This window comes from Chiloscyllium plagiosum, unplaced genomic scaffold (genome assembly GCF_037043375.1).
Source record: "Chiloscyllium plagiosum isolate Xiang-an unplaced genomic scaffold, Cpla_swu_hap1 HiC_scaffold_33, whole genome shotgun sequence".
Lineage (NCBI taxonomy): Eukaryota > Metazoa > Chordata > Chondrichthyes > Orectolobiformes > Hemiscylliidae > Chiloscyllium > Chiloscyllium plagiosum.
This window is the reverse complement of record NW_028270171.1, coordinates 13,094,607-13,117,594: the sequence shown is the minus strand read 5'-3', so window position 1 is coordinate 13,117,594 and position 22,988 is coordinate 13,094,607. Positions and strand designations below refer to the sequence as shown.

General features: G+C 43.3%; 1 protein-coding gene across 2 annotated transcripts in view; it reads left to right on the top strand.

Moving 5' to 3' along the window:
* LOC122542218 (histone-lysine N-methyltransferase KMT5C-like) overlaps window positions 1-22,723 on the top strand; it is a 31,975-nt gene extending 9,252 nt beyond the window's left edge. Inside the window, exons 2-9 of one of the 2 annotated variants that reach the window (XM_043679715.2) lie at window positions 1,105-1,241; window positions 4,177-4,342; window positions 6,794-6,903; window positions 11,158-11,321; window positions 13,549-13,568; window positions 14,717-14,853; window positions 16,504-16,685; window positions 18,671-22,723. In XM_043679715.2, coding sequence (XP_043535650.2) covers window positions 1,132-1,241; window positions 4,177-4,342; window positions 6,794-6,903; window positions 11,158-11,321; window positions 13,549-13,568; window positions 14,717-14,853; window positions 16,504-16,685; window positions 18,671-20,316 — 2,535 coding nt within the window. In that variant the 5' untranslated portion in view covers window positions 1,105-1,131 and the 3' untranslated portion in view covers window positions 20,317-22,723. Of the gene's footprint in view, window positions 1-1,104; window positions 1,242-4,176; window positions 4,343-6,793; window positions 6,904-11,157; window positions 11,322-13,548; window positions 13,569-14,716; window positions 14,854-16,503; window positions 16,686-18,670 lie in introns of those variants that run through there. The other variant, XM_087978294.1, reaches the window with a different exon arrangement.
* Window positions 22,724-22,988: the final 265 nt, after the last annotated feature.

The following is a 22,988-nucleotide window of genomic DNA, read 5'->3' as shown; positions in this document are numbered from 1 at the left end:
GTCTCATTGTCACAGTTTGAGCACCTGCTGTCATTATTTTTCATAAATTATTGATCTATTTATCTATTCATGGCAATCAACTGCAAGGTCTAAACCACAACTCTTTACCCGAGGTACTCTTTAAAGTCTTCTATCTTTCTTCACTGCAAACTGCATTAACGCCACAAACAATGAAAGTGAATCTGGGGCTGGGGCTTAGAAGTGCTGCCTCCTTAACAGCTAATCAATTGCTGACAGCAGTTTACTTGTATTATGTGACAAAGCATTAGTTTGTTTTAAGAACAGAGTAAAACTTTGAAGCTTTTTGTTTTTGAGTTTCTGGGCCTGATGAAAGAGAGAAGAGCTTCAGGGATCTGGTTTGAATCCCAACCCTAATTTTAAAAGCAGCACGGTGGCTCAGTGGTTAGTACTGCTGCCTCACAGCTCCGAGGACCTGGGTTTGGTTCCACTTTGGGCAACTGTGTGAAGTTTGCACATTGTCCTCCGGTCTGCCCGAGTTTCCTCCAGATGCTCCAATTTCCTCCCACTGTCCAAAGATATCTAGGTTAGATGGATTGGCCATGCTAAATTGCCCATAGTGTCTAGGTGGATTATCTATGGTAAATGTAGAGTTTCTGAGATAGGATAGGGGTTGGATTCTGGTGGGATTAGATTAGATTACAGTGTGGAAACAGGCCCTTCGGCCCAACAAGTCCACACCGACCCGCCGAAGCGAAACCCACCCATACCCCTACATTTACCCCTTACCTAACACTATGGGCAATTTAGTATGGCCAATTCACCTGACCCTGCACATCTTTGGACTGTGGGAGGAAACCGGAGCACCCGGAGGAAACCCACGCAGACACGGGGAGAACGTGCAAACTCCACACAGTCAGTCGCCTGAGGCGGGAATTGAACCCGGGTCTCTGGCGCTGTGAGGCAGCAGTGCTAACCACTGTGCCACCGTGCTGCCCATAAATGCTCTTCAGAAGGTCGATGTGGACTCAATGGGCTGATTGGCCTGCTTCCAAATGATTGGGATTCTAAGATTCTATGAAGGCTTGAGCATGTCATCATGACTTTGTGTGGTTCTTTATTCACATGTATTCTTTCCAAATGCAGTGCACAACAGTATGGTGATTGCAGGCCATGGAATCCATACGTGTAACAGCTAGAGATCTTTGCGAATATGATGATCTTGCAACAAGCCTGGTTTTGGATCCTTATCTGGGTTTTCAAACCCACAAAATGAATATCAGGTATGCCAGTTTTCTTTCCCTCATGTAGCCATAGTTGAGTGAGTGTGGTTGTCTCTGAAGCATAGCACAGATCAAAGGTTTTGGACAAAAGGGTGGAAATGAGGAGAACTTTTTTATGCAGCGGATAGTAATCTGGAAATCGCTGCCTACGAGAGTGGTGGAAGCAGAGACAATTGATTTCAGTAGGGAATTGGATAGGCACTTGGAGGGGGGAAATAAACATTCAGGGTTATGAGCATAGAATGAGGTGGTGGGTGGAGTCTGGATGGGCTGCAAGTGCTCTACGGAGTGGTGGCATGGATTCAGGAGGCTGAATGGCCTCCTTTGACTCCATAATGTCCCAAAGCAAATGTTGTGTATTAAAGTTCCACCCACAGGCTTAATGAATCCAGGTTAAGTACTGAGGGAATGCTGCGCTATTGGATGGGCTGTCTTTCAAATGAGCTGTTGAGCTGAGCTCCCATTGCCTTGAGTTCTGATGACCCGAAATGTTAACTCCACTTTCCCACCACCAAAGCTGCCAGACCTGAGTTTCTCCCAGAAATTTAGGTTTTTGTTTCCTATTTCTTTCTCAGATTAACATAAAATATCTCATGGCATTATTTCAGAGAAGAACATGGATGTTCTCCCTAGTGCCCTCACCAATGTTTACCCTTTAATCAGCATTGGGAAAAACAGATGATCTAGTCATTATCACATTACTGTGTGGGTGGGGCTAGCTGGGGGCACATTTTCAGCTGCAGTTTCTATGCTACAGCAGTGACTACACTTCATGCCGTGGCTCATTGGCTGTTAAGTGCTTTGGGATATCCTGAGGATTTGAAATGCAGGCATTTGGTTTTTTTTTTGGCTGTAACCAATCTGTTTGAGTTCTATTATGCAAACCTCCATTTAAACTGCTTGTGCAGTTTAAGATGATTAAAGGATTTCTCCTAAACTACTTCATCATGGTGGGGGAGGCAAGGAATGTTGAACAAGTGGGTCTGACATTAAAACTAGATGTGGAGGTGCTGGTGTTGGACTGGGGTGGACAAAGTTAAAAGTCGCACAACATCAGGTTATAGTTCAACAGGTTTATTTGGTATAGGACTATAATCTGGTGTTGTGTGATTTTTAACTTTAAAACTAGAGTTAGGCCATTGATAAATCACTTGTTCCCATGGCGGATATTGGAAGTTTGGAATTGTCCTTTCCAACAGACCAAGAATTAGAAACCAATGGGATAAGTTGGAGTTACAATATAGATCAGTCATGGGCTACTGGATAGAACCGGTTCAAAGGCCTGAATGGTCTTATCTCCATGCTATGTCCCCTTCATTCTGTCCAGCTTTGCTTTCTGCCTTTCTCCTAAGAGATTTCCTAAACGCTGTATTTTTGATTTCTCTGCTTTTCTCCAGCTTCTTCACTGCATTCGCCTTGTCTGATTCGGCCACACCACCGTGAACCATGATTTAAAAACCGAAGAAAAAACTGCCGATGCTGTAAATCAGAAACAACAACAGAAATTGCTGGAAAAGCTCAGCAGGTCTGGCAGCATCTGTGGAGAGAAAACAGAATTAACATTTTGGGCTGAGTGACCCTTCCTCAATTGTAAGGAAGTACCACTCTGCCCAAAGCATTAACTCTGACCTCTCTCCATAGATGCTTCCAGCCCTGCTGAACTTTTCCACCAATTTCTGGGTTTTTTTTTTATTCCTAATAGTTTATGAAGCTACTCCTGGTAACGCTGTCTGTAAGCATGAAGCTTCTGCATGTCCATAAAATTCCACTGAGCCTGCGATATTAGCAACACAACCACAACACACAACTTAGTGTAACGTTTAAGATTTGGATGAATTGAAATTTTCTTTTTTAACTAAAGCAAATTCATCAGCTCAAAGCCTCTCTCAGCCTTTCCTCTGCCTGCTTCAGCTCAGTATGGAGGTATGCAACACACAGTACCCTGCCCATGGCTTTATTCATCATCATTCCTCCATTCCCCCTCTGGTTATTGTGTGCAAAGAAGTACATACTGCTTGGAGCACCTGTTAGTGAAGTTGTCAGCTCAGTTTTTATGAAAAGAACTGCTCGAAGGTCATGGTGTCAGTTGTGGTGGTTTTACTGTGACGCCCTGTTAGAATAGATTAGATTAGATTACTTAGTGTGGAAACAGGCCCTTCAGCCCAACAAGTCCACACTGACCCTCTAAAGAGCAACCCGCCCAGACCTATTACCTTACATTTACCCCTTCACCTAACACTACGGGCGATTTACCATGGCCAATTCACCTAACCTGCGCTTTTTTGGATTGTGGGAGGAAACCAGAGCACCCGGAGGAAACCCATGCAGACACGGGGCGAACGTGCAAACTCCACACAAACAGTTGCCTGAGGGGGGAATTGAACCCGGGTTTCTGGCGCTGTGAGGCAGCAGTGCTAACCACTGTGCCACCGTATTATGCTGGTCTTGACTGTCCAGCTGCTTCGCCTGTTCCCACTAGCTCTCAAAGACAGAGCAATGCCTCATCTTGTGTCAAGAGTAACGTAACTCCCAATTAACTAATATTTCTGAATATTCTGTACCACCCATTCTCCCAGTAGTGACTTGAGATAGGACTTTGTCCTATCTCAGCGATCTCTAAGAATATGTCCTGGCTTCTTTACTAGGGCTTTCCCAGTTTCTTGGTAATTTGTTAGCTCCTTGACTCTCTTCTCTAAATTAGCTTATACCGTTACCAACAGGCTCTGTGTCACAATTGTGATGGTGCACCTTAGATATGTTTTGTTGAATGTGAAACCCTGTTATATCCTGATTGGCTTGTTTGTCAACTTTTGGTGTATTTAACTGCTGACTACTAAGTCATGGAGAGTTATAGAGAACCCTTTGTTCTTATTTGACTTGGGGTTGAAGTATCGTGCCTAATTCTGGATGGTTCTGTGGTGATCTTTCATTCCAGCAACCGACCTGTTGTAAGGAGACACCAATACCTCAGGGACATTCTACAAAAATTTCTTAAGACACGAGATTTGGAGACAGTGTATCGGGCCTTGACATTGGGAGACTGGGCTTGGCATTATTTCTTGCACAAAACTCCTCTCGAAGAAGAAATATTTAAAGCTCAGGTGAGTGAGCAGGTGGATCTATGCTAAATTTTCTCCCTCTCCTTGGGGCTTTCCTGCAGTAAGGATATTGGCAACCTTGTCATCTTACCCGAGTGCCCAGTTTTTACCTTAGGCTATACTGTTATTGAGATGATCACTGCCACATCCCATTGCAACTTCACCCAACGTTTGTATCTGTGTTTAGTAGCACAGGACAGGTTAGGATAGGAAAGGCAAGAAGGCTATCGGGTTGTTATTCTCTTGTTTGCTTTTCCCTCACGCAGGATTGTTCAGGCCAACTGTGGAGTCCCTGCCACAACCTCAACAGCTTTCTCCGCCTCATTATCGGACTATGCAGTACTATTAGGGTAGAACTGCGTACCTGTGTTCTTTGTCATGATTTGGAGGTGCCGGTGTTGGACTGGGGTGTACAAAGTTAAAAATCTCACAACACCAGGTTATAATCCAACAGGTTTAATTGGAAGCACACTAGCTTTCGGAGCAACGCTCCTTCATCAGGTGATTGTTTGGCAAAATTATCCTACGAGCAGAGATCGAGGACTTTGAGTCTATATTCTTTAGAGCTTAGATGAATAAGAGGCCATCCATTTGAAGTTTATCAAATTCTTACATAGCTTGACAGGGCAGATGCTAGAATCATGCCAAAAGGCTATTTCCTCTGGCTAGGTGGTTGAGAAAGTTAAAATTGATTCGGAGATGCCGGTGTTGGACTGGGGTGTACAAAATTAAAAATCACACAACACCAGGTTATAGTCCAACAGGTTTAATTGGAAGCACACTAGCTTTCGGAGCGCCGCTCCTTCATCAGGTGATATTGGCACTATAACCTGGTGTTGTGTGATTTTTAACCGTGTTCTTTGCGTTAATGTTATGTTCATTATGTTAAGGCTAAACAGATAGGGGAGGTTAGGAGGTAAATAGGTAGATTGGTGAGATATCTTCACATATGAAGAAGAACTGTGGGACTGTGTCCTCATGTCAAGACAGCTCATGCATGTAGTATCTTTCCAACAGAATTGATCCCCATTTGGACATAACTTCATGTAGGCCCTGGGTTCTGTTACTTACCTCACGCCCACGATTAGAGCCGATTTTACTGCTCCTCAGATGCTGCCTGAACTGCAGTGCTCTTCCAGCACCACTAATCCAGAATTGTGGAAATCCCCTTTGTGCCATTCTGATATGTGCTAAGGAATTTATTGTATGGATAGCTGCAGCACACTCTGCACTTGCTCGCCTTCACTAACCTTTCAGACATTTCTTCATATTCCACTAATGTCGTGCCCCGGTGGGATGCTCTCTGCTTTTTTTGTGGAGATTGATGCATGTGGCAGTCCCATGCAAACATTGATTAAGTTGCTTCACGGACTCCAAGGCTGCCTGTAATTTCTGCAGTCTTGAGGAGTCTGGGTTCCATGTTTACCTAGGCTGTGTGAGGTTGAATTTACTGTTTAAGGGGGCTATTCCTCAAGTTTTGTTTGATTGTCATCCCCATGCTCATGATCTTTAGCTATGTGGTGTGGAGACTGGGCGGGGGGGGCAGATCAGAGGACTTCCTCATGGGTCTGCCCCTGGGCAGCCGTGGTGGCCTGAACAAAACCAAACTGTGGGCATTTGAGGTGGTCATTTGATGTAGCTGTCTGCATCTTCTGTGGTGACGTATACACCCAAGTGCCCTTGGAATGTATGCCAGTACATATGAGGCATTCGCCAGTCGCTAGGTGCATCATCAGTCTCAGAAACGGTGTTTTACTTTGATAAGGTTTTCTATATTCCATTTCTACTACAGTGTCCCTTTTACCATTAGTTTTTTAGGTTTTGTACTTCACCATCTGACTTGGAATCTATTTCTTATCTTGGCCTGTCCCCTTTTATCAAAGTGTGCACTTTGTGGTTTGCAGGAGCAATTAGAAAACACTGAGCTATCCATTCTAAATTCTTGGTAAATGATTTTGTTCTAATCCTCTGTCTCATTTTCTGTACAATATTGGAATACAGCAACTCACTAAGGCCATAGCTTAATAGCCATTCATTGTGAGTCAGTACAGAGAGTAAAGATTGACAGGCAACTCCATTGGTATCACAACCTATCCTGATTTTATCCTCCTCCATATCAACAAACTATCTGGATCGGAATAAAGCACCCTCTCTGATTTTCTCTTCACACTTCTTCCAGCTATATCCCATTCCCTGGGCTGAGACACTGACACCAGTTGTAGCAGCCTTGTCTGAGACTATCCATTTCACTTCAAATCAGGCATTTTACTTAGTTATAGTTAATTGATAATAATTTGACCTATTGTAAGTTCAAATTTGTTTTTGGTATTGGCTTTGGTTTTATGACCAGTTAACATGCTGTGTATATACATAAACTCATCAAATCTACTATCACGGTATTATTTGGAATACATGTTCTATTGTTAAACTCATGCATTACTGTCCTTGATTTAGGTATTCCGTTACCTTCGAATATTCCTACCTGAAAGTGGCTTTGAAATTCTACCTTGTAATCGATACTCTTCAGAATCCAATGGAGCAAAGATTGTCTCCTTAAGGAAGTGGTATGTATATTTTTGTCTTTAATGTTATATATAAATGGAGAGAGGCTGGTGTTGTGGGAGAAAACACTTTTTTTGTACCTGTAACTTGATTGGAAGATTCCCCTGGCAAACTGGGTAAATGTGGCAGCTCGTCTCGGTTCACAGGTTCTGGCCCCACCTCTGGTCTTGAGCACAAAGCCTTGACTGATGCTTCTGTACGCTTGCAGTGCTTTTGAATGAGATGTAAAACAATGACCTATCTGCCTGTTCAGGTGAGTGTCGAAGATCAATTGGAGCATTCAGAAGAGCAGTCTTCTGGATAACAACATTTATCTTTCAAATAACGTAGCCAAAGTGGTTGTGCTGATCATTTATCTCATTGCTGTTTGTGAGATCTTGCTGTGCTCACTTGCCAAAGCAACAGAAATAGCTAAGCTTCAAAAAGGTGGAAGATGTGAAAGATGCCATCAGAGCAAAAATTCTTTCTTTTGAAGTTTGTTGGGTGTAAGGATTGTAACATGAAAGGAATCTGGACAGTCTAAATTGCATTTCTGATCAGTGATTAGATTAAATTAGATTCTCTACAGTATGGGAATATACTGTAGCCCTTCAGCCCAACAGGTCCACACCAACCCTCCAAAGAGTAACTCACCCAGACCCATTCCCCTCTGACTAATGCACCTAACACTATGGGCAACTGAGCATGGCCAATTCACCTGACCTGTACACCTTTGGATTATGGGAGGAAACTGGAGCACCCGGAGGCAGATACTGGGAGAATGTGCAAACTCCACACAGACAGTCAGTCAAAGCTGGAGTCGAACTCAGGTCACTGATGCTGTGAGGCAGCAGTGCTAACCACTGAGCCAGCCCCACCGTGCTGCGCAGAATAGTACAAAAACACAAATTGTTCCTAACTTCACATTGTTGGTCTTTAAACCTTTTGAGCACAAAATATTTCTGCAGAAACTCCCCTCTACCTACAGCAGGTTTGCTCATGTAAATACTAATTGTACACAATTGTGTCAGATTCTCAATGTATTGATGGATAAGATTTTGAAAATTTAAAAGTCTATGATCCCTAATCTAGTTTAAAATGTAGCAGAGAATGTTTTTTGATGCGTAACTGATCCAAAATTGAATTACAATTAAACAAAACCAGATTGTCTGTATTTTGTGAGAGGCTGAAGTTTTCAACAGTTGCTGGAAGGGCAATTGGAAAGTACAGTCTTCAGGCAGTATCACTCAGCTGTGTGTAAGCCATTAAGAACAACAAATGGGATGGTCACAGCTGCTCAGTCAAGTAGTAAACAACATTATTAAGCTTATTAAACTTTGCAGAATACATGCTCTACTTAGGATATTCTAAGTGGCACCTTTTGTAATTGGTTATGACAATGACATAGGCACTGCCCTGGAAAACATTTCATTAATGTGGTTTAGAGAGTTGAGTACAAAATGTACGCTGACATGCCCAATGTAGTACTGAGGGAGTGCAGCACTGTCAAAGTTACCTTTATTCACATGAGTGGTTAAACTGAGGCCTCTCACACCCTCACAGGTACGTAAGTGACCCCATGGCATTATTTTGAAGAATAACAATGGGAAATTCTCCCCAGTGTCCTGGACAATATTCCTCAAGCAACTTGTAATGTGGAAAACAAAACTAGTAACGATGCAGACGTTGGCTGAGGAGTATTTCATTGGTTATAAAATGCTTTGGTCAATTTGAGACTGTAAGCGGCACTTTTTTGTGATTGCTGATTTGGATTCCACTTAGCTGGACCTCACCAATGCGGCTTCCAATAGGGAACAAGGGTACTTAGAGTCATAGAGATGTACAGCATGGAAACAGACCCTTCAGTCCATGCCGACCAGATATCCAAATCCAATCTAGTCCCACCTGCCAGCACCGGCCCATATCCCTCCAAACCCTTCCTATTCATATACCCATCCAAATGCCTCTTAAATGTTGCAATTGTACCAGCCTCCACCACATCCTCTGGCAGCTCATTCCATACACGTACCACCCTTTGTGTGAAAAGGTTGCCCCTTAGGTCTCTTTTATATTTTTCCCCCCTCACCCTAAACCTATGCCCTCTAGTTCTGGACTCCCCAACCCCAGGGAAAAGACTTTGTCTATTTATCCTATCCATGCCCCTCATAATTTTGTGAGCCTCTATAAGGTCACCCCTCAGCCTCCGCGCTCCAGGGAAAACAGCTCCAGCCTGTTCAACCTCTCCCTGTAGGTCAGATCCTCCAACCCTGGCAACATCCTTGTAAATCTTTTCTGAACCCTTTCAAGTTTCGCAACATCTTTCTGATAGGAAGGAGACCAGAATTGCACGCAATATTCCAACAGCGGCCTAACCAATGTCCTGTACAGCCGCAACATGCTTGTTTGGTGCAAGAGGAAATTAACCCTAGGCTGCTTTATTATACCTAATTACTTGTTGCAGAGATGCTCAAGCTAGTTGCAGAATCTCTGAGTCCACGACTATCATGTTGATTGTGTAAAATTAGCCTTCCCACAAACTTAGAATTATCTAATTATTATATTCCCTTGTCCACTGAAGGATTATACTAGGATATGTTTTCCCGTAGAATGTGAGTTTTGATAGGAATTGACTTCCAAAACACTATCAATTTTTCATCTGTCCATTGACATCCCCACGTCAATGTAGTTTCCAGCAGGCATCAAAGGATGGTGTGGATGTGGATGTGTGCATGTGAGGTGCTTTCCCTCCCTTATTGGGGAGATAAGGGGAGACCATTCAGACCCACACACCTGTTTGGCCATTCGATAAGATCATGGCTGATCTGATAGAAACTTCAGTCTGCATTCTCACTTACCCCCAATAATCTTTGACCCATTGATTAACACGCATCTACCTACCTCTACGTACAATATGTTGAGGAACTCTGCTTCCAACTTTTTTTCAGGAAGAGAGTTCCAACTTCACACAAAGCTCAGAAGAAAAACTCACCACATCTCTGGTTTAAACAGGTGATTCTTGGTTTTAAATGGTGACTCCTAGTTCTAGATTCTCCCATAAAAAGGAATATCCTCACCCACAGCTACCCTGGTAAAAACCCTTAGGATCTTGTATGTTTCAATTGAGCTGTCTTTTACTCTTCTGAATTCCAGCACATACAAGTCAGGTCTGTCCAACATTGTCACATGAGACAACCTGCTCACTGCAAGAATAGTCTTGTAAATATCCCCTGAACTGCTTCTAACACATTAATATTTATAATTAAGGTGACCAGTATTGTGCCCAGGATTTCAGGTGTGGTCTCATAGCTCCCTGTATAATTGCAGGATAATGTCCCTACTTTAGTACAGGATTTGTTTCCTCCCGTGGTAAATAATTAAATTCTGTCAGCTTTCCTAATTACTTGGTGTACCTGTGTACTAACCTGTGGTGATTCATGCATTAGGGCATCTACGTTCCTCTGCAATACAGAGCTCTGTAATCTCTCACCATTGAGATCATTAGCTTTTTTTATGATACCTGACAAAATGGACGCTTTCACATTTTTCTACGTTAGGCTCCAGATTTTTGTTCACTCCTTTAACCTATCTTTATCCCTTTGTAGCCTTTTTTGCAACTTAATTTTCTACCAATCTTATGTCATCAGCTAATGTCACAATCGTCTCTTCAGTCCTTTCATCAAAATCATTTATATGAGTTTGTAAACAATTGAGGTCCCAGGACTGATACCTGTGACACATCACTTGTTACATCTTGCCAACCTGAAAAAGACCATTTATGTCTAACCTCCATGTCCTGTAAGCCAGCCAACCTTATATCCCATGTTAATAAGCTACCCATTACACTGTGAACTTTAATTTTCTGCAATAGCCTACGATGTGGCACTTTATCAAATGCCTTCTGAAAATCCAAGTTTAACACATTCTCTGGTTTCCCTTTATCTAGAGCGCATGTTACCTCCTGAAAGAACTCTATTGGATTATTCCTCTTTCACAAAACCATGTTGACTCTGCCTGATTATGTTGAATGTTTCTGTGATGTTTAAATAGATAGCCTGAGGTGAAGACTCCATTGGAGAGCTCTTGCTACATCTTTACGTGGGATAAGTTTACTGGCAAAGTCTTTGGGTCCCAGAGGATTTAGGATCTTAATGGTCTGTGAGGCTAGTTTTCACACTGAATAATGCCATTCCCAAACAGCACAATGTTTGTGCAGTAACATTTTCAGCAGCTTTCCTGCCCACTGCAGTTTAATCAGCAGTCTACTTCTTATTTCACAGGAAGGAGAATGATAAGATTGAGTTGCTAGTTGGCTGCTTGGCAGAACTTTCTGAGAAGGAGGAATCCCTCCTACGCCCAGGGGAGAATGACTTCAGTGTGATGTACTCTACCCGGAAAAAATGTGCTCAACTCTGGCTGGGCCCTGCTTCCTTCATCAATCACGGTATGTAGATAACTGACCTTTTTAAGGATTATGTATTTCTGTCAAAAATATTTGCCCATTTTGTTTTATATGCTCTACATCTCAAGAAGGCTCCACTGATACTTTTATCAGACGTACGTTGTCTTGAGATTATATTCAAGTCTATGAGAATCCTGCTCACTTGCTCTTTGATGCATTACTCACAGAATATCATTGATACTCTGAAGTGGCACCCATAGAAATAATGGGGACATGCTTTTGTCCCAGCCCTAGGGAGACTGACCTGGAGCTAGCTGACCCTGAACTTACTCCATATCGGCCAGTTTCACTGCATTAGATTTTAAACTGAGACCCAGCCTTGGTTCAGTGTGAAATAACCTATGATACTACTGTTTTGTAGAAAACCATTGGAGTTACCTCTGGTGTGCTGGTTAATATTAATCCCTCAATCGTCCTCACTAAAACATCAGCTCATTATTGTAGAGCTGTTTTTGGGAGCTTACTGTGCCCAAATTGGCTGCCACATTTCCTACAATGGTGTTGACTCAACTGGCAGTGAAGCATTTTCTGAGGTTGTGAAAGGCGCTATATCAGCGCAAACTTTCTTTTTGTCTCAAAACTACCCATCCTGCTAAGCTCATAGCCACTATGTCCTTAGTTAGAAGCATTGTCAATTAATCGGGGCGGCACAGTGGCTCAGTGGTTAGCACTGCTGCCTCACAGCACCAGGGATCCGGGTTCGATTCTAGCCTTGGGTGACTGTGTTTGCACATCCTCCCCGCGTCTGCGTGGGTTTCCTCTGGGTGCTCTGGTTTCCTCCCAAAGTCCAAAGATGTGCAGGTCAGGTGAATTGGTCATGCTAAATTGCCCATAGTGTTAGGTGCATTAGTCAGGAGTAAATATAGCGTACAGGAATGGGTGTGGGTGGGTTACTCTTCGGAGGGTCGGTGTGGACTTGGGCCGAAGGGCCTGTTTCCATACTGTAGGAGTATCTAACCTAATACTCCTTTCTCAGTTTGTGGTTAAATGTACTTTGTCCATCATAACGTTTATGTTTAAAACCAGTTTTTCCTTCCAAAGACAGTTTTACACTTGATGTCTGTCCTGAGAATTTGCACATTTTTATGTTTAACAAATGTATTATCAAATTAACGTAACATCCTTTCAGTTCTGTGGTTAGGATTTGAATTTCAATCAATCTGATACGATGGAAATTTCTTGTCTCTGGTTCTAAGGAATCTAAGTGAACTTTATTTGAAGAAGTCTCCACTCAGTCCTGAATGAGCATGCACAGCCTAAACCTGTTAATAAAATGCATTAATTGGTTTTAAGTTGCTGGTTCACTTCGTTCTCACTTTTCTCTCCTCTTGTCTGTATTACATTTTATCTATTGTTTTTCCACATAATTATGTAAGAAACAATGAAGGACCCAGCCCCTGACTCAACCCACCCAATGCTCTCCCATCACCAACCCTCTTCACCTTACATTAGTTCTTCGAGTAACTACCCATTTTCTATCCTCCAAGCAAATCTCCTAATCGTTCCCAAGGTTTACCCTGCATTCCCATAGCCTTATATTAAGATGAAGCTTTAGGAATTGAGGAAAGCTGCATTCCAGCGCTTCCTGTGGTCCACTGATGATGTAACTTCCTTTGTGAATCCAGTATGCCTACTGTTTACTGAGTTGTTGGTTGGATTATTCTCACCTTTATTTCCAATAATCCATTCCACTATTTTACCACTGTGCAATCAGACCAAAAGCCAGTAGTTTCAATTTGTCCACCACCTTTGACTGGGAATCACATTAATATGTTTCCAGTCTGCTACAATAATGTCCCAGTGACTATCACTTCCGTCTTAATCATCATTTCTGCCTTTGAAATCTCCTTCCTCGGTCTCTGAGTGCTCTGGGATAAATATCATCTCTTCTTTGAGATTTATTTTGAGTGCTTTAGACTTTCCACCTTGACCTTCCTATGAAAGAATTGATTTATGGTCAACACTGTTCCAAATCAAGGCTTGTTGTCTTAAAATAGTAACCTTGATTTTGCTATTCCAAACAGTCCAATTGTCATCATTTCTTGTAATCAAGAAATTGATTACCTTTCAGTGAGGTACTCCTGAAGATACTATATGTCTCAAGTTAGTATTTTTTGAAAGGAGCATGTTTGAATAAAGTTAACTTTAATTATTAATGTTCCTCTGTTTTCTCTCTCTATCTATCTCTCGCTGTCTCTCTTCCCTGAAGACTGCAGACCGAACTGTAAGGTAAGATAGCAACCGTTTTCATTTTCAGCTGGTTTTATATTGTTGTAATAGCTGCCTGATGTTGGACCAGGGGTTTTGCACTGTGGCTTTGAATGCAGTGCTCAAAACTATGCCCAGCACTTGTGACCGCTCCTCGGTGAAGGCACCAGCTCGCACTGAAGTATAAACCTCGTTCTGTATCAGCAGATTTGGTCTTCAATCTTCCAACAGACCAAGGGCTATGGTCTGGGCTATTATCTCAGTGCAGGATCTGGAGCATTGTCGGAGATGCTGCTTTTTTTGGGGGGATGAGATGTTAAACTATGGCTCTGTCTGCCAATATTTGTTCCTCTTCCAACCTACAAATCTGAGTTACTCGCCATTCCCCTGTATCTGTTGTTTGGGAAATTGGATAGAAAGGGTTGGACACTTGTTAAAATTAATTCTGTGACTGTGTTCTGTATAGGCCCCAAGGAGGTAGAAAGCTTTTCTTTGCTTGCTTGACTTTTGGACAAAACACATGCGGTAATTAGGAGTGTGACCCTGTCATCGCATAGTTGAAGGTCACTTTGTCCAATTTAAAAAGATCTAATTCCCTTCTGGACAGAGATGTGCTAACCTGATGGGCATCAATTCTTGAAACTTTCCTGCTTCCTTATATTCACCAGGCAGTGCCTTTCTGCACAATTCACATCATGTTAATTGTGAATTTCTTCCCGTTCCCTTTATTAATCAGGAGGACATCATTGACTCAGTACAACTACCTCTGTGTGTTGCGTCCAGAAAGATATTAGTTATGTTAATTGTATTGTTAAGGGAAAGGATAAAGAATTGAAGGTATTTTTCGATTAAGTACCTTGAGCAAAAATTTCATAAAAGGAACTTCATTTGGGACTGATGATGGTGGTGAAAGCTGGACTCCATCAACCCCTGACACTACTATTTATTTGGTGTGTTTCCTTTAATAAAGTGTTGCACAACTGCTTAATTGTGAGCAGAAACTCTGGTTTAGAGCATAGAAGCTGTGTGTACCGCTCTGTAACACGGTGTCTCCATACTTCAGTGTAAAACACAACTAGCTGGATGTGTTATATTTCCTTGCTGTTTGGAAAGTGGCTGCAGTATAACAGGAATTTGCCCCATATTTTTCTGTTTTTGTCCTTCCACAGTTTGTTCCAACTGAAGGTGACCGAGCATGTGTCAAAGTTCTTCGAGACATTGAACCTGGAGATGAGATCACCTGTTACTATGGTGACAGCTTTTTCGGTGAAAAGAATGAGCTATGCGAATGCTACACTTGTGAAAGGTAAGGGATATAATCATCAAAAAGCAGAGTCCTGTGGTTTTCTGGAAGAAATGCCAGAGATTTTCAGGATATCAAGGCAGTAGCTGCGGACAGAGAAGCTCTTTAACACTTCAGGCTGATTATCAGAATTTGACGAAGTCAGGAATGAGGTAGGATTTGAGCAAGGGGTAAGTGGGACCAGGACGAAAGGAAGGTCTGTGACTGGGTGAAAGACAGAAGAGTTTGACTTCCAGGACAAATGGGAATGCTGTTGGAGCAGCGCTTGGCCCATATCCCTCTAAACCCTTCCTATTTATGGAATTTCTGATATTGCGCTCCACCACCACCACCACACCCCACACCCAACAACATCCTGCACCCTATCTCGTTGACATCAGTTGCCTTTTAAATGCTAAAGTTGTACCAGCCTCCTCCACTTCCTCTGGCAGCTCATTCCATACACGCACCACCCTCTGTGTGAAAACGTTGCCCCTTATGTCCCTTATATATCTTTTCCTTCTCACCCTGAACCTATGCCGTCTAGTTCTGGACTCCCCCACCCCAGGGAAAAGGCCGTGTCTATTTATCCTATCCATGCACCTCAATCTTAGAATCCCTACAGTGTGGAAACAGGCCCTTCAGCCCAACAAGTCCACACACCCCTCCAAAGAGTATCCCACCTAAACCCATTCCTCATTCCTCTACATTTACCCTTGATTAATGCACCTAACCTACACATCCCTGAACACTATGGTCAATTTAGCATGGCCAATCCACCTAACCTCCACATCCTTTGGATTGTGGGAGGAAACTGGAGCACTCAGAGGAAACTCACGCAGAAACTGGGAAAATGTGCAAACTCCACACAGAGAGTTACCTGAGGGTGGAATCGAACCTGGGTCCCTGGTGCTGCGAGGCAGCGGTGCTAACCACAGAACCACCGTGCCTCTTAATTTTATAAACCTCTATAAGGTCACCCTCCACTCCGACGCTCCAGGGAAAACAGCCCCAGCCTATTCAGCCTTTCCCTGTAGCTCAAATCCTCCAACCCTGGCAACATCCTTGTCAGTCTTTTCTCACTCCTTTCAAGTTTCACAACATCTTTCCGATAGGAACGAGACCAGAATTGCACGCAATATTCCAAAAGTGGCTGAACCAATGTCCTGTACAGCTGCGACATGACCTTCCAACTCCTGCACTCAATGCTCTGACTAATAAAGGAAAGCATACCAAACGCTGCCTTCACTATCCTATCTACCTGTGACTCTACTTTCAAGAGACTATGAACCTGCACTCCAAGGTCATTTTGTTCAGGAACACACCCAGGACCTTACCATTAAGTGTGTCCTTGTCCTTCAAGGGGGGAGAGGGCCTGGATTTGGAAGGTGCTATAGAAGGAGCCGCAGTAACTTGCAGTAGTGTATTTTGTAAATGGTAGACACTGCTGTTACTGTGTGCTAGTGCTGAAGAGAGTAAACGTTGAAGGTGTTAGGTGGGTGGCAATCACGTTTGTTGCTTTGTCTAGGATGGTGTCAAGCTTCTACACCGGTGACTACCAGCCCTTTGGTGAGACAACGTAAAAGCTGCTAGAAAGGAGAAAATGATCAGAAATTCATGAATGAAGCTCCATTTTATTCCTTAAACGAAAAGGTTGATCTTTGCTCTTTCCAGGCGAGGAGAAGGAGCCTTCAAGATGAAGAAGCGTGTCATTGACATGGGCGCATTCTGCAAGTATGGACTGAGAGAGACGGACAGTCGCCTGAGCCGTATGAAACAGAAAGGCAAAGGACGACGGCCCAAGGGAGCACATGTTGATTTATATCAGAAAACGGTGGAAAGAGCCTTGTGGCAGAGTGAGTATAGCCACAGAAAAGAAAAGCTTGTACAGTAAAAATTGAGTTAGCCGGTGCTCCTCCAACTGGAATTTCTGAAATTGCTCCCCACCCCCCACCACCACACCCCAACAGCATCCTGCACCCTATCTCATTGGTATCAGTAGTACTATATAAAATATTAGTGTAGTCAGTCTGAAAAGACTGTAAAAGAACTGGCTAAACATTGGAAGTATTTTTCCCTCCATGTTATCATGAAAAGAGTCAAAGGTAGAGAGGCAGTAGGCTTCTGCATGTTGTATTATACATCAAGAATTGCTTTTGTTGGGTTCCTTTGATTACTAAGAATGGCAACCAGAAATTTTGATTTACCAGCACCACCCTATCGTGGTGCTTGCTGAATAATGGAAATTTTACTGTTTTATTAGGTCAGCCAGTCAGGATATCTGGAGGATGGTGGTGCTGTTATAGAATGTGTGGGCGCAACAACATTCTGAGGAGTTCACTAAACGGAATTTTTCTTTTATCGATAGTTGAGCACATTAAAATTGATTCATAACCATTGTATTCAGCTTTTGTTCACAAGCTAGTTACAGATAAGAAAGATAATTTGGCTCTCCTGATCTCATCCATCTAGAACGAAGTCCCAACACACGTGGGGTTCTTAAATGATTTTCACTTTCACTTCTCTTTCGGAAAGTCCATTCCCTAAATGCACCAGCTCTGAATTTTCCATTTACTCATTTCAAACTCTGCCCCTCTTATTTTTTTTTTACTATCACCGTTTAACTTTCCGGATTTACCTTGCTGCATTATTTTTGAGTAAAACCTTGCCTGCATTAGTCATGAGTAAGTCTAGAAAATCAACTAGTGGAGGGTCTCCTTGTGGTTCTGCTCCTGGGCGTGACCGAAGTGGCCATCAATAGTTCTAGGCAGAGGGCTGTTATACCTGACTCTTTCGTGGTTACGTCTGTGCTACGGTGTCTGTTGAGAGGGAGTACATAGTGTTCACTGGCATGACTGAGGCCTTTAGACACTAGTGATTTCCGTTAATCATTAGTCTGTATTTTTGTTGCAATGCCACATCAGGGCTGTTTAACCTACTATGTTAATTTCTAGGTTAAAAGAGCAAAGTTCAAGATCTTGGTCTCTAGCTCTTATTTATTCTCTCATGGGTTGTGGGTGTCAATGGCAGCACCAACATTGGTTACCCATCCCTAACTGCTCTTGAACTGAGTTGCTTGCTGGACCATTTCAGATCACAGTGAAGTGTCAACCACATTGCTATGGGTCCGGAGTCACGTATAGGCCAGACCAGGGAAGAATGGCAGATTTCCTTCCCTGTAGCATCTGAGGGAACCAGTAGGATTTCAAGATTTAACGTTTCTTCTTAAATCAGCCTAGCAATCAGCCTTGTTGCTGAATTTTACAAACTTTCCAACATCTTTGTCTCTTCTGGTTACCAGAACTGGACATGGTCCTCGAGGTGTCGACTGACCATCATGTTATAAAGTGTCTACTAAGGACATTGGCATAGCCCAGGAGCAGGCTGCATGCCCCTCACTGCTGATCAAGCAGACCACGAACAATGGTTGTAAATTCCACAGGTAAATGGGGACCCTTCTCTAAGAATCTCCTACCCCATGTTTCAAATCAGATTGGTTGTTAGATGACCCTAATGCCAGCACTAGTGGAACAACTATAATTGGTACCAGTATCTTTCTGGTGTAGAGAGGGAAAAATAGCCCATTTAACTGCTATGCAGTGAATGTTACTGGATTGTATGTGTTGGTTGTGATGTGAGGGTAGATCCAACTCCATTATTATACTCTTATTATTGGTTTAAGGGCAGCCAATTCTCACCAGCTTGAGGTCTTAGGGAATGGATGTATAGATGAGATAGCAGCAAGAGCATTGCAAAATAGGACAAAGGCCATTGTGTTTGGAGCCTGTCCGCCTATTGCCGAGCGTGTTTATTGAACTTGAGCTTTTTTTTTTACTTTCAGCTTCAGCCAGAAGGCTGTCCTTAAGTTCACGGAGGGGTAAACGTGGAAAATGGAAAAGGCGGACTCCAAGTAGAGCCCACTCAAAGTCACCACCTGTGCTTCGCTCGACGCCTTTGCAACTGCAGAAGGCTCAGGCCGGTGAAGAGACGGACGTGGCAACCGTGACGCATTTGCAGAATGGGAGCCAGACTGCTGATCAGGGAGGGGAATCTCCTCCATGGAAAGGTGAGGCAGAAAGCCGTCACTGTGGATTTGGCCATTCCTCAGTATCCGAGCTTCAGCCCACTGCTGGGCAAACTGGTCCTGAAACACCTGTAACATTCCAGAGGCCAGAAGGCATCTTCCTGAAGGACCTGCGAGTGGATTTACACGATTGCACAAACCTGGCTGGACCATTGACCAATATAGAAGAAGCAGCTACAAGAGAAAACGGGAGGTATTTATGGGACAAGCCAGAGGTAGACCCGGGGCCAGTTACCCCCCAGTGTCCAGGAGACGTGACCACACGGAAAGCTCCAGCCAGCACCAATGCAGTCCTAGCACCTAAGCTCAAGTCAAGAAAGTTAGCACAGCTCATTTGGAAGGATTGTAATACACCTCATTTACCTGGAGTGACCCTTCCTTCATTGGACCAAGCACAAACAAAACCCCAGAGCACAAAAGAAGCCATTTCTCCAGGCTCACCACCTCATCATTTACAGACTGCCAGTGAGAAGGGGTCTACTGGCACATTGACCAGGAAACGGAGGAGGAGGAGGAAAAGGGCATTGAGAAGGAGAACCTGTCAAAAGAGGAAGAGCACACGAAGCCCAGAGATACCACCAAGGAGAGCATTTGGTTTGACCCACTTTGTGAAAATCGATTTGAGTAAGGATGCCGTCCTTGTAACCAGTGTCAAAAATGAAGCACAGAGCTCAGCACAAGGCAAGGCAACCTCTCAGCAAAACTGCAGTCAAAGTCCACAGGTTTCAGCGGACGGGAACTGTCAAGCTGCGCACTCAGCGGAAATCCGGGATGTCCGCGTAGTTCTGGAAGATATTTCGAAGATCTGTGAGTGTGCCACTCGGACATGGTACGTTCGAAGGAGGATGGCTGCGAAGCGAAGCATGGGCGCTGAGGGAGGGAGCTGTTTGGTGGATTCCAAACTGGGAGCTGAACACACAGCAGCCGACAGATTGTGGAGGACTTTGCCCTGTGCTGAGCTTCACTCTCCTGCGAGCAGGCCAGTGAGACAATACAGGTGGACAGCTCACGGGCAGAAAGCAGGTAGCCGCCAGCCGCTAAAGCAAACCAACAAAAGGAAAGCACCCGATGGGGAGAGAATAGCAACAGTGAATGGATTGGGCTCAGCAGCCATTAACAACTCAGTGCATGATGCAACCCAGCGCAAACGCTCCAAACATTTCCCAAGCTGCGCACAGGAGACAAGGGTGTGTAGCAGAGAGGTGACGGGGCTGGGACCATCACAGAGTGCAGTGTGTGCCGAGGGCATGCTGGCCCACGATTGTTTTGTTTCCTCGATGGAAGATGACAAAAGACCTGCAGCTTTCACCCCGTTTGCTAGATCCAAGCGCCTGCGTCTGGTTGTCAGTCATGGCTCTATAGACTTTGATATCTCCTCTTCGGCGAGTGAAGACTCTGTCTGAGTATTATGTTGGGGTCAGAAGTGTATCCACCCCACCCTCCTTTACGCCCTCACCCACCTCCCCCAACCCTCAAACCCCATAACGAACTATCTTACAAAAAGGAGAGAAAAAATTCAATTTCTAATGCTGCCCATACACACACACACAGAGATAATGTTGAAATTCCTTCCTCCTGCATTCTGTTATTGATGAGCTGACAGGTTGAACTGTAGCTGTTTCCCTGGTTTGCACAATGATTTTGAGATGGTGGGGCTCTACTTGACATCATCTTTGCACTCCCAAGCATGGGATTCTGCCAAACCCAATTGGAAGCCCCAAGGGATTTGACTTCCCCTGTCTGCGGGCTTCCTTTGTTCTCAACCAGTGCAGGGGTGATTAGCATTCATGTTGGCCTCATTGTAATTTGAGAATGTGGGGGTTTGGGAAATCAGCCGACCTCTACTGAGGACAGCATCAGCTGGGATGCTCTTTGGATCAAGCAGCTGGCTTAGTCGTTCCGTATCTGGGTTAAGGGGGGCACTTGACTGAGGTACCAGAGAGCTGCCACTGTCCTGAAGCTGCAGGAGTCATGAGAAGGCAGGAGAGTCGGGGAAACTTAAAGAAACAAAGCTTTATCTCTGTGCAAACTAGGAAGTGGCTGTGTCTGTCCTGCTGGTCGATTTAGGCCGTGGATTCTTGAAGTAAGTAGCTCGCGAACTGGCAAGTCACACAGCATGTAAAGTACAATTCATAGAAGTGAGATTAGTTTGAACTTTCCTTCGAGTGCTCCTTAAAGAGAATTTGAAGTACACTCTCTCTCATTTTCTTGACTCGGTCCCAGGGACAATTCGTAAAGCTTCATATAACCTCAGGATAACAACTTTTGGTGCTTATTGGTCAGCTGATGTGCTTGATATCCTTCCTCATGAGAAAAGTAAAAACTTTTTTTTAAAGCCAAGCCTTTCCTCTTTGTGTCTGTGAAGTCTAAAAGCAGTTTTACAGGTTTTCCTTTTCTCGTGGTTCTAACAAGGTCTGAAATTTCACGCGTCTCCAAGAGTCAGTGATGTCATTCGGATTTCTGGGATCATGAAGCAAGCAGGCAGACCATTTGGCTTGTTGTCCCAGTGCTGGTCTTTTTGTTTAAACAGTTGTCTTATTTAGACCTATTTCCTCGTCCTTTCCACATACTTTTGCAATGTTTCCTTTTCACATACATTTATAATGGTATTCTCAAAGTTGTGATTGAATCTGCTTCCAGAATGTAACAATCTATTGTGTTTAAGAAAAATCTCAACTCCCTCCTCACCCAGCTCTTGTTGTCATAGAATCAGAGAGTTATTTAGCATGGAAACAGACCCTTCGGTCCAACCAGTCCATGCCGAACTTATTCCCAAACTAAACTAGTCCCACTACCTGCCTGCTCCTGGCTGATTTCCCCTCAAACCTTTTCAATTCATGTATCCATCCAAATATCTTCAAAAGTGTGGTTTCAGTAAAATATAATGGCAAGACTGTTATGGAAAACACTCAGTAGTGCAGCTAAAAGTTTGGATCTTTAAAGTGGGACATAGGCAGTTAGAAACATGTACTATTCATGGTGTTTCTGTCCATGTCTTTCACTGGATTTGTGAGTAATTTGATACAGTGATTTAAGAATGCAACATCAAAGTGTTTTCTTCCTAATATCTTAGCACCAGTGTGGTAATTCAGCCCATGACAACACTGACTCTAGCTCATGGATTACAGGGTGAGAATACAATATGTCCCTGTGCTAACTGTAGAAGTGTAAACATGTGAGTCTGTTTGTGCACGTCTGGCTGTGTGCTCCCTCTGCTGGCCTGAGCTGGGTCTTAAAATTTACTCTTAGTTGTACTGTTCGTCAGAAGCAAAGGATGCTAAATCCCTGCCATTTTGTCCAGGCAGTTCAGCTAAAGAGAGTCCCATTAAAAGGAATCAAGGTTAAAGGATCTAGCTATATGTCTTAGGCTATGCATTTTTAGGCTTCCTATCTGCTGTCTGGAAACGTTCTGTCTGTGTAACTAATGACTAGGATAAGTGATTTGGCAAAGCAGTAACACATAAAGAGAAGTGTTCAGCCCTTGGAATCTGCTCCCCTATTCAGTTATATTATGGCTCTACGTCAAAATCCACCTTCCACACATACTTTGATTCCTATGAGAAGTAAAACTCAATATGTCTCACTGATAAATATACTTTGAGTGTCCACAGCACTCTTAAGTTAGGGGATTGCAAAGATTTAGATCCTTTTGAACAAATCTGTCCTCGCCTCAGTCCTAACCTGAGATTGTGATACCGAATTCTATCCATTATTTGTCTCAAATTATTCTTCTTTGTTTAGTTTCTGCAGAGCAATTTTGATGTTTTATTTTGTTAAATATATTAAGTAAATGTCTGTTATGCAAGTTAATCTTGTTGCATGTGTGTATCAACCTTTTCTCAGTTGAGTTCAGGAATCTAAAAGCACTGATATCTAGGAATAAATATTGGAATAATTGCATTTCCTGCTATAAGTAAATCTGCAATAACCCCTTTTTTAAAAAAAAGATGTAATTATATTTATTTTCTAATTTATCCAATCAATATGAGAATATTGATCCCAGATATCAGATTCTGTGGCATTCTCGGAGAGTGGAATGGAATTGTAGATTGGATACAGCACAGGAAGAGGTCAT